Consider the following 12625-nt stretch of genomic DNA (forward strand, 5'->3'; position numbering starts at 1 on the left):
CTTATGTTAGTGTGTGTATGCTGTGGTCGAATACAGTATCTGATGATCCTGGCAGGTTTGGGTTAACCGGTGTTAACTCGGTCACCACTCCGGTTCAGGGTGAACGGGGTGTGACAGGTTCGGTCTCAGTTTTTTATCAGGATCAATTTAATTTTTCGTTTTAATCAATATTCTGATTTGGTTTCGATTTTTACCTGTTTCATAAAATCTCATCTCAAAACCAAACTGATAAAATTTCGTTTCAGGCTTAACCAATCAATTTTAATCGATCTACCATTTTAATCTGTACTTTGACACCTTTAGTAAGATTGTTAAATGGTTCAGTTTCAGTGTAAACAATTTGGTTTGATTTGATTCAGTGCAAGATTTTGTATTAAAATCAGAACCAAATCATTTAATACATGATTTAAATGATTTCGAATTTAAACAGTTCAGGTTTGGTTTTAAATGTTTATTAGATTTTTTTTTATTCAAACGGCTTTTCTTCCTCCTTTCGTAACTTTTTATTGAAATTTATATAGATTACATATTAAATTAATTTTTTTCTTGTAATTATTTTTTTTTTAAATAATTCTAAGGTTATTGTTGTTTATATGCTTTTTTTTTATTATTCAAAATATTTGAATTTTAAAAGTGGATTTATTTATTTTTGCCATAAATGTTTATTCTAACCATGAAAGCTTAACTTAATATGTATATTTTAATCGGTTTATCATCTATTTTAATGATTTGATTCGATTTAAACTATTTACTAAACAATTTCATTTTGAAATCAAAATCGAACTATTTGTTAAAAAAATTCACGGTTTCAATGTAAAAGGCTTAGTTCAATTTCGGCATATAACTTGATTTTAGTTTTGACACCCTTACGTTGGAGTAAAAAAATAAGATTATAATATACTACAATAAAATCCTCTCATTTTTAGTTATATAAACATGTTAAACAATCCTTCCAATGGAAAACCTAAGGTAGAAGACATTATATAAAAATTTATTCTCTTACTTCCTTCATTGGAAGTTTCAATATATTTCTAGAAAGATTAATATATCTAGCTAAGAAGACGTCGTTATTTATGTGTACGACACCATAATGTACTTCATGGTTGACGGAGTCTTGTAACCCACCACATGATACTTCCCTTTTGAGGGTTGAACGCATATCCAATCAAAATCCCATCCTATGTAAGGATGTGAATTTGAAACCAAACTATTTATAGAAATCGAATCGAGCTGTTCACATCAAAACCGCAAAACCATTTAGTAAATGGTTCGGTTCTAGTTTCAAGTTTATGACCGATTAGTTAAATGGGCCAGGTCGATGTTAACCGTTTAACCCATTGGTTTCAAACTGAAATAACACTGTGAAAATCGAACTCTTTAAACCGTCAAAACTAATCCGATTAATCCGTATAACGATTAAATATTTGATTGTTTTAACAAAACATAATGGTTTAATTTAGGGAAGAATTAAGGATCATAGAGGATTTCCTATAGTCTATTCCATAATTTACTCCTATTATGCAATTATGTAGTTAAATCCTTGCTTGTTCAATGCCACATTTGATTTGATACAAGATTGAAGCGTTTATCAACAAAAACAAATTTTAGTAAATATGCGAATAAACTAGCAAATTGTTTGCGATCAAAATCATTTAAAACCAAACAAACTAGCGAATTGATAAAATGGTATAAACTGCGATCAAATCTGTCTAAAACCATGAAACGGACATCGTTTAAAAACCGTAGAACCAAAATGGTTTACTAAACGGTTGTGGTTTCAGAAAGTGCAACCGTTTAGTAAATGGTATGGTTTTAATTTCAGCCAAATAAATATGAACCGAACTAAACCATACGATATACACCGAAATCAAACCGATTAACACCCTTAATCTTATGGTTTTAGGTATTAGGTATCTATGGATCAAATATTTGTACTCCAATAAAACCCTCCCCTTATCTGTTATATAATCACGTGATACAATCCATTCTAGATGCACACCCTAGGGTAGAAGATATTATTATACATGTATTCTCAATATTTTTAAGAAAATTAATACATTAGCTGACTCCTTAGCTAAGAAGACAATCTCATTGTTGTGTACAAAACCAGAATGCACTCCATGGTTGACGGAGTCTTGTAGCCCAACACATGATACTTGCCTTCTGAGAGCTGAAGGCATACCCAACCAAAATCCAATCTTATGGTTTTAAGTAGCGGGTATCACTATCGGATCAGATACGGGCACAGTATCAAACAAATTGGACAGTTTCACCCTCAAAGATACCGATATCGACCATAAGATATTTTGACCATCATATATCATGTACCGATCTGATACACGAATTGCCCGATACATCTACACTATTTCAAAGATAATTTTCTTATAAATTTACTACCCCACAAAGAAGGTTACATTAAGAATAAAACAGTTTTCATATCAAACCCACCATTAATCAGTGATCATGGTACAGCTTGAGCTTTTAACTTCCCTTCTCCTCTTCATTCTTCTTCTTCTTTTTCTTCTCTTCATCAAGACTTGCTTCACTTATGCAATTAAAAGCAACAAATCATCATCTCCTCCAACAAAGTTGCCCATATCCTATCCTTTAATAGGCTCAAATCTCACTCTAGTCGCAAACATGGAGCGATCCAATCAATGGATCATAAAGCTTCTTCAAAACACTACTGCAACTCATAATGGAACCAACATCCTTGACCAATCTCTTGGCTATCCCCAACTCATAACTACCAATCCCCTTAACGTCCAACACATTCTTAAGACGCAATTCTACATATACCCAAAAGGTGATATCTTTCGAGATGGCCTCTCTAGTTTTCTTGGTTCTGGAATCTTTAATGCCGATGGAGAGAAATGGAAGTTCCAAAGACAGATCTTGTTGGATAATTGTACTACAATTTCTTACAAAAATATAACAAATTGCAACACAAAGCTTTTGCAGTAGAAACTATTATGATGTTGTAGTATTGATCCTTGGCTGAAATGAGATGGGGATAAACTTCAAATGGATATTGAATCACCACCACAACAACTGAAGAAACTTCGATCAGAATTGAGGTTGAGTCACACTTGTAGTGCTGCCTTTAAGGTAATTGATGCCCTCTACTGTCAAGAGTTGTTCTGCATCTCTACCTTCAAAATAAAACAACCTTCCACTAGAAGACGAGACAGTTCTTCTAGTTCCTTCTAAGAGCAAAAAGCTACAGCACAGCAGTCCCCTCTAACCTTACACAAGACATAGAGAAAAATGAGAGAAAGAGAGAAACTTGTATGGTTGCAAAGAGTAAAAATAGATGAAGTGTGAATGTGTGAATGTATGTCTCTGCAAGGTATTTAGTTGGATTTATATAGACCCAAAACCAACCCTTGCACCCTCTTGGATTCCCCAAAAGTAACCTCCAACTAATGGCAAGTTAATTGGAGAATAATGTCATATGGACATGAATTGGGAATTAATTCAATAAATTAAATTAATCTCAATCAATTCCTTAGCCCACTTCCCCACTCATGATAATGACCATGAATGAATTTAGAACTCTCATAAGGTGTTATTGACCATTTCCTAGCCCACCTCCCCACTCATGGTAGTGACCATGAATGGACTTTAGGGCACCCACATAATGACATTGACCATTTACCTCCATTTGGCAATAACCTATGGTATGAATTAAGAATTAATTTCATAAATGAAATTAATCCCAATCAATTCTCTTTGCCCCACCTCTCCACTCATGGTAATGGCCATGAATGAAATTTAGGGCACCCATAGGGTGTTATTGACCCTTTTCCACTACCCTAAGGGTCCCACACCATTATAAGTCATAAAACACATAAAAGAAAAACCTCATTTTGAAACTTAATTATAATAAAATAAATATAAATTCTAACAATCCTCCACAAGTTTCAAATGACAGGAATGACACATTTGCTGTGATTGTATTAGACACTATAGGACGCATCGTTGTAGATGTCTTTCGGACTTGAACCTACATTAGGTCTAATGAGTCGCGCTACAGAGTACGGGTAGAGTCAGACTCTTTGAACCTTTCCTCATTAGTGTAGCTGACCAATCCATCAACCACATCCTATAAGTCAACTTTTTGAGCTGCCCATCATATAATCACTTTGGACTTTTGAACCGGCCATGTCCCTTATCTTGGACTCATGAATGTTTAGAGAACTTGCCTATAAGTTCTCATTGGCGACGGCCACACCCCCTACATCCACTTAGGTTAGTCCCCGATGTGCACCATAATTAACACACCCCCACATTTCTTGGGATTGGACTAATTAAGAGATTTACCGCTCAACCTTTCTCTTTGTGGTGGTACTACTATCATCATCTACATCTTGGAATGAATACTTAAATAAGCAGTAGTACTGAGATGGTCACCCATGACTTCGTTTGTACCCCTTGAACCTAATTCAGGCATTAGGCCTCTTCACATAGGTAAGGTGTCCATCATATGACCTAAGGATTAGGCATCAACCCCATTCCTATAGATGTACTACACAAATTCTTAACAGACATAGGCTTTGTGAACATGTCAGCTTGGTTACTTTCTGATGTCACATAATCGATAGCTATCATTCCTTCATCTATGTACTGTCTCACAAAATTATGTCTTAGGCGTATATGCCTCCATTTACCATTGTATATCCGGTTCTTGGCTAGATGTATAGCCGCTTGATTATCACAATGTAGTGATTTCGATGGCACCAATTTTTGTCAATGGAATATCTACCATTAAGTTTCTAAGCCATTCGGCTTTCGTTCCCGCCTTTTCTAAGGCTATGAACTCAGCTTCCATAGTAGAGTCTATCCCACAAGATTGCTTTGTGGATTTCCATGAGATGGCATCGTGTCACACCCCGTTCACACAGAACTAGACTGGTGACCGGGTTAACTCCGGTTAACCCAAACCTGCCAGGATCATCTGATACAGTACTCAACCACAGCATACACACAACTAAGATAATGTTCAATAGTTCAGCGGAAGACTTAATTTACCTGTAAATATCCTCAATATACTTGATACCCAAATTGTAGTACATAGTTAAATACATGTGGGTCCGCAGGCATGATATTTACACAAAAGAATAACAATTCACATATCAAGTACCCAAAGGGGTCATCAAAAGAATCAAAAAGTAAAGCTCATCTCGGTGTCAACCCGCAGCACAACCCTCGCACGAGCAATCCGTGCCGTGCTCGTGTTCCTCGGGGACCCACCAATCCTCTTCAGGGAATTCAACTGTGGGGCCCAACCCTTGATCTTCAGGCTGGTGACCTATAAAATCATCTAAAAGAGGTGTATATGTGGGATGAGCTCACTAGCTCAGTAAGTGAAAAGAAGGACCACACAACAGTCCACATACATTCACAACCATATGCACTATATGCTATGCAATTCATTTTAAATCACATCCACCTAAACAACATTACTAAGTCTTTGGTTTAGTGCTACTACAACCACAATGCACGTATACTTCGCGTACACTCCACGAACTCCATCCCGCGATACGCCTATAGGGCTGTCGGAGAAGGCCCACCGTGAGTACTTGGAAAAGTGAAGCATGCCGACTACAGGCTCTCAACATAAAAGTAAATGACAGAAAATAAAAGTGCTGACTCCAGCAATTTAAAAGCAGTACGATTGGCCCTCTTGAATATACCACCGAGGTTGCCGATTGTCCTAATGATCAACCGGGCGTATGTCTAACCGTCATAGTGACCCAACAACCGTGACCACTGCTTCCTCCCAAATGGTAACCCAACACCTCAACCCCTATTAGGAAGGGTTGTAGCACGAGAAGATGATAAACCTAAACCGCATGCCCCTACATGACATAGTACGATTGCATAATGCCACCGCGTTCCATTCCACGGGCCACCAATGCACTCGTTTCCAAGCCGACTACGACATCTAGTCTATTAATGCATCATGCACAATGATGTCAACACTCATCACATAAGCACATCATCATTTGACATTGAGAAAATAAACATAACACACATGGCATAAAAATATGAGGATGATTAAGCTACATATAATTTGCATGGTGACATGGCTAGTCTAGATACATTTGAATGAATGCCAAAAAAGCCTTAAAATAATGTCAAACGTCCTCTCCCCACTTACTTGTAGTGTACAAAGACTCACGCCCGGTACAGGTGAGATTCGACGCGAGAAACGTAAATTTTGGTGAACCTATCATAAGTGAATGGGGTTAGCATTTCACCACTTTGGGGTCAAAACTAATAAAATTTGATGATAAAATCATGTTTAGAATCATAAAATAAGGTCGCACGTCCGTTTTGGGTCCATTCGGACACAAAAATCACGTTGGGGGCCTCTCGGGTGGGTCGGACTGCCCACCTGTCATAGCCCACCGGTCTTCACAGGTGGGCGGGTCGGAACACCGGTTGGCCCACCGGTCTCGGCGAAAAAATGTCATTTTCCTTGAAACCTTCCCCAACCTTTGGGGAATCAAATGGGGTTTTTTCAAACCCATTTTTCACACATTCAAGGTCTCATAAGATTATTCTAACCTAGATCTAGGTTAGATTTAAGGAATAGAAGCTATCTTACCTTCTTTGCTCAAGAACTCTTCCAAAAACCCCAAAATCACTTCAAATCACCAATGCTTCTCCAATATTGTAAACACTTCTTCAAATCCTTCAAAATCAACACATAAACCATCTATTAAACCTTAGATTCATCATCTCAAAGGAGATTTACAAGACCTCAAGAAACTCTACCCAAATCAAGGGTTTTACTTGGGTATGGTGAAAGTTTAAGGAATATAGCCTTCGCTCACCTCTAAACGTAGATCTCGTGTTGGAGATCACTCTTCCAGCGTTGGAATGGGAAGATCAAACCTTGGCACCGTTTAAATCCATTTCTTCCTCTTCCTTCCCCTTGCTTCTTCTTCGTTATCTTTTCTCCCTTCTCTTCTCTCTCCTCTTAAATCTTCTCACCAACTTTCCGTGTAATAAATAAGATATTGAAAAACACAATTGATGCTATTTATACTTCCTCAAAATCATTAGTAGCACATGGGTAGGTCACACAGGTGGGCTGATGTACCCACCTGTGACCGCCCACCTGAGGGCAAAGAATTAGCCAACAAGTGGAATTTTGGTGGAATTCGACTCTCGGCATGAATCTCACTCTCGGCACAAGATATATTATACGTATGTGCTTTAAGATACGGCTACATACCAGCTTTATCCGTACATGGCCTTATGATATGTGCATGTACACAGCTTGGGTACACCCATCTCCTCTGGCACTGACTCGGCCTTGTCTAGCCAACCGGTGTTCAAAGTCACCCTTGCCATCATGGTCCATAAGGAACCCGCCTTAACCCTCTCCGGTTCGGGTCCTGCATGGTTAAACCGGGTCAACCGTGTAATTAGACTGGGTTTAAAAAATAGGGTATCACACACCGCCTGCTAGTGTAAATACATACCCACTAGTAGCTAAGGACTCGTTTGTACCCGATATTCAATTTGCATCGCAGTACCCTTCCAACACCGCTGGTTTACCACTATAGTACAAACTATAGTTTATAGTGCCTTTTAGGTATCTCAGCAACCTATCAATTGCGCTCCAATGCTCCTTACTTGGACTGTGAGTATATTGACTCAACTTTCCTACCGTAAGGGCAATATCAGGACGCGTACAATTCATTAGATATGTAACTGAACCAATTATTTGAGCATACATTTTTTGATTCACCGGTTCACCCAAGTTTCTTTTCAAATGACATCCTATTTCAAAAGGTGTTTTAACCACTGAAACTTCATGGTACCCATATTCTTTAAGTATATTTTCTACATAATGGGCTTGGGATAGTGAAATATTATTCTCTTGCTTGATGATCTTGATCCCAAGGATCATATCAACCTCTCCTAAGTCCTTTGTGTCAAAATTAGACTTCAAAAGTTTCTTCGCTTGATTCACTATTTTCAAGTTTGTTCTCATTATCAGCATATCATCTACATATAGTAGTATGAATATGCCCTTACCACCATGAAACCTGCTATATAAGCACCTTTCACAACGAAACCATTTGAAATTAGAACTTTATCTAATTTTTCATGCCATTGCTTTGGCGCCTGCTTCAATCCATATAAAGATTTCTGAAGCTTACAAACTTTTTGCTCTTGTCCATTTACAACACAACTTTTTGGTCGCTTTATGTAAATTTTCTCCTCTAAGTCCCCATTTAGAAATAGCATTTTTACATCCATTTGATGGATGATCAGGTTATGTATTAACGCCAATGCTAACATAACCCTTACTGTGGCAGTTCTAGAGACTGGGGCAAATGTGTCAAAGAAATCAATGCTAAGCTTTTGCCTAAACCCCTTGACTACAAGTCTAGCCTTGAAACGATCAAGTGATCCATCACTTTTTAGTTTCTTTCGGAATATCCACTTGGTTTCCAAAGTTTTGGAACTAATTGGTAAAGTTACCAATTCCCAAGTATTATTCTCCAAGATCGAATTTAGCTCACTCTTGATTGCCTCCTTCCAAAAGACGGCATCCGATGATGTAATAGCATCTTTGTATGTAAGAGGATCTTTGTCTACTAGATAGACAAGCCACTCATCATTCGAATATTTGGGTCTTTTGAATCGCTTGCTCATTCTTAGTTGACTTCCATCACCATTACCCAATTCTTGATTGGTAACCCTTTCATTTAACTTCATTTTCCCATAAGTCAATTGTCTATCTTTACTTGTAGGTAAGTTGGACTTAAAAGGAAATATGTTTTCAAATAACTCAACATCCCTTGATTCTATGATGCTATTTGTTTCAATAACATCATCCATGGCTTTAATCACCATGAACCGGTATGCAGTATTATTTGCAGCATATCCCAAAAACACACAATCACATGTTTTTTACCTCAAATTTCTTTTCTTGGTATCCGGTAATAATACCTTAGCCAAACAGCCCCAAATCCGCAAGTGTTTTAAACTTGGTTTTCTTCAAAACCATTTCTCAAATGGAATCATACCAGTCTTGTTATGTGGGATTCTATTTGATAGATAACATGCCGTTAGCATGGCTTCCCCCCACATATCAAGTGGTACACTCGAACTCAATAACATAGAGTTCATCATCTCTTTAAGAGATCTATTTTTCCTTTCAGCAACCTCATTGGATTCCGATTGATATGGAGCGGTTGTCTCCTAGATAATTCTATTTTCCTCACAAAACTTTTCAATGTTAAAATACTCAGTCCCTCTATCGGTTCTAAGTCTTTTAACCTTCTTGTCAAGTTGATTTTCAACTTCCGTTTTGTAAGATATAAACGTCTTTCCGGCCTCATCCTTTGATTTGAGTAAGTAAATCATGGTATACCTAGAGTGGTCATCTACGAAGGTTATGACATAGTTGTTTCCTCCCTTAGACTCATATGACGTATAGTCACTCAAGTCACTATGGATCAATTCCAAGAGATCACTCTTTCTATTCACAGTTTTATGAAGCTTTTTGGTTAACTTTGCCTCTACACAAGTTGTACACTTGTTCACAAGGGGTTCCACTTTATTGGTGATCATGTCTAACTTGCATAGTTTGGTGATATACTTCACACTACTATGACCCAACCTACCATGCCACAAATCAAAAGAATTAGTAGGGACAATAATGTAAGCAGAAGAAGTACTAGCTTTCTAAATTACAATATTTTCAACGCTTAGTATAAATAACCTCTCACTAAGGTATCTCTTCCCCACAAATACATTATTCCTAGTGATAACCGCCTTATCACTCTCAAAATCTGATTTCATTCCTACTTTATTAAGGAAAGGAACTGAAATTAAATTGCGCCTAATGTCTGGCACATGGAGAACATTGGTGAGAACTATAGTCTTCCCTGAAATGAGCTTTAACACTACCTTTCCTTTTCCCATAATAGGGGCACTTTGGGAATTTTCCATGAATACATTTTTATCTCCCATACTCATGGAATAAGAAGAGAACATCTTCAGATCACCACAAATATGTCTTGTAGCACCGGTATCCAATACCCAATCCTTTGATTTTTCAACCAAATTTGCTTCTGTGACCATAGCTACAAAGACGTTGTCTTCAATTAGGTTCACATTTTCATATTTTTTCTTCTTGAATCAACAATCTTTCTTGAAGTGCCCTGGCTTACCGCACATATAACAAGTGAGTTTCTTCTTCTTAAAAGAAGGCTCGTCATTGTATTGACGGTTCTTCCTTTTCTTGTCATGTTTGTTGGTTTCTACCAAGTTCGCTTTTAAACGTTTCTCCCCAAGGTATTTTTCACCCTTGTCTTTGTTCCGGTTCTTTTCCTCAATTTTGATCCTTACAACCAATTGGTTCAAAGTAAACTTCATCTTCTTGTGTTTCATTGACAACTTGAAAGCATCCCAAGAAGATGGAAGCTTTTCAATTAAGGCATCGGTCACAAATTCTTCTGGTAGAACCATTTTTTCCTTTGTTAGCTTTCCAACCAAGATTTGAAATTGATCAATTTGGTTTGAGATGGTGTCACTATCTTTCATAGTAAAATTTAGAAAGTTAACCACCAAGTACTTCTTTGAGCTAGCATCCTCAAGAGAGTACTTATTTACCAAAGCATTCCAAATCGAATATGCATACTCCAATGAACTATACACATGGTATAAGTCATTGGATAATGCATTCAAGATCCGATTTTTGCATTGATAATCCGCTTGAATCCAAGCCACCCTTTTGTCCTCCTTCACAGGATCATTGCTTTTTTCTGGCATGGGTTCAGTTAAGGCAAATACCACCCCAATTTGGGCTAATACAAACAACATCATTTTCCTCCACCGTTTGAACTTTTGACCTCCAAACTGCTCAATTTTGTCAAATTCAGTGACAATCCTCATCTTACCCAAATCCGGGATAAGATCAGTTACCGACGGGATAACATTGTTGGGAATTGAATCAAAGGTAGGTAAATAAAGAACTCCCTTACCATTGTGGCTAACATAAACCCCGCCTCCTTGGTTGTTGGTTATTCCTTCAACATTGATGTTTGAGGGATCTCCTCCGTTGGTAGTTCCATCTACGGCATTGTTGTTCGAAGCATCACCGATGATAGTGATTTATGGACCATCATTGTTGTTAGAGTCATTACCTCTGTTGAGGCTTGCATCTCCAAGATCAGCCATGGGATCGTACAACTATCAATTACCTTAAACTTATTGGGTAATTGTACTACAATTTCTTACAAAAATATAACAAATTGCAATACAAAGCTTTTGTAGTAGAAACTACTATGATGTTGTAGTATTGATCCTTAGCTGAAATGAAATGGGGATAAACTTCAAATAAATATTGAATCACCACCACAACAACTGAAGAAGTTTCGATCAGAATTGAGGTTGAGTCACACTTGTAGTGCTGCTTTTAAGGTAATTGATGCCCTCTACTGCCAAAAGTTGTTCTGCATCTCTACCTCCAAGATAAAACAACATTCCACTAGAAGATGAGACAGTTCTTCTAGTCCCTTCTAGAAACAAAAAGCTACAGCACAGCAGTCCATTCTAACCTTACACAAGACTTAGAGAAAAATGAGAGAAAGAGAAAGACTTGTATGGTTGCAAAGAGTAAAAATAGATGAAGTGTGAATGTGTGAATGTATGTCTCTGCAAGGTATTTAGTTGGATTTATATAGACCCAAAACCAACCCTTGCACCCTCTTGGATTCTCCAAAAGTAACCTCCAACTAATGGCAAGTTAATTGGAGAATAATGTCATATGGACATGAATTGGAAATTAATTCAATAAATTAAATTAATCCCAATCAATTCCTTAGCCCACCTCCCCACTCATGATAATGAATGTGAATGAATTTAGAGCTCTCATAAGGTGTTATTGACCATTTCCTAGCCCACCTCCCCACTCATGATAGTGACCATGAATGGACTTTAGGGCACCCACATAATGACATTGACCATTTACCTCAATTTGACAATAACCTATGGCATGAATTAAGAATTAATTTCATAAATGAAATTAATCCCAATCAATTCTCTTTGCCCCACCTCTCCACTCATGGTAATAGCCATGAATGGAATTTAGGGCACCCATAGGGCGTTATTGACATTTTTCCACTACCTTGACCCTAAGGGTCCTACACCATTACAAATCATAAAACACATAAAAGAAAAACCTCATTTTGAAACTTAATTATAATAAAATGAATTTAAATTCTAACAGATCTCTAGCCATGCTTTTAATACCAAATCTCTCCGAAAATTCGTCGAGACAGCGGTGGAGGTCGAGCTCCATAATCGCCTTCTTCCTCTCCTCTCCATGACCACTACTCAAAAATCCGTTCTTGATCTGCAAGACATACTTCAGAGATTTGCATTTGATAATATCTGCAAAAGTGCATTTGGGTTTGACCCAAATTATCTTTCCCCTTCATTCCCACAACCAGAAACAGAATTTGCAGTCGCATTTGAAGCAGCTACACTACTAAGTACTATGCGATTTGGTTCAATATTCCGATGGATATGGAAATTGAAAAGGGCACTCGATATTGGGTCTGAGAAGCAATTGAGAATAGCAGTTTCAAAA

At 37.5% G+C, this 12625-nt stretch overlaps 1 protein-coding gene across 1 annotated transcript in view; it reads left to right on the top strand.

The window, feature by feature from the left end:
* The first annotated feature begins 2366 nt into the window (after window positions 1-2366).
* The window catches only part of LOC122066393 (cytochrome P450 94A2-like), a 10609-nt gene continuing 350 nt past the window's right edge, over window positions 2367-12625 (top strand). The window contains exons 1-2 of the mRNA XM_042630201.1: window positions 2367-2888; window positions 12259-12620. Of these exons, the coding sequence (XP_042486135.1) occupies window positions 2464-2888; window positions 12259-12620 (787 nt within the window). The 5' untranslated portion in view covers window positions 2367-2463. The remainder of the gene's footprint in view (window positions 2889-12258; window positions 12621-12625) is intronic.

Source organism: Macadamia integrifolia, unplaced genomic scaffold (assembly GCF_013358625.1).
Source record: "Macadamia integrifolia cultivar HAES 741 unplaced genomic scaffold, SCU_Mint_v3 scaffold2369, whole genome shotgun sequence".
Lineage (NCBI taxonomy): Eukaryota > Viridiplantae > Streptophyta > Magnoliopsida > Proteales > Proteaceae > Macadamia > Macadamia integrifolia.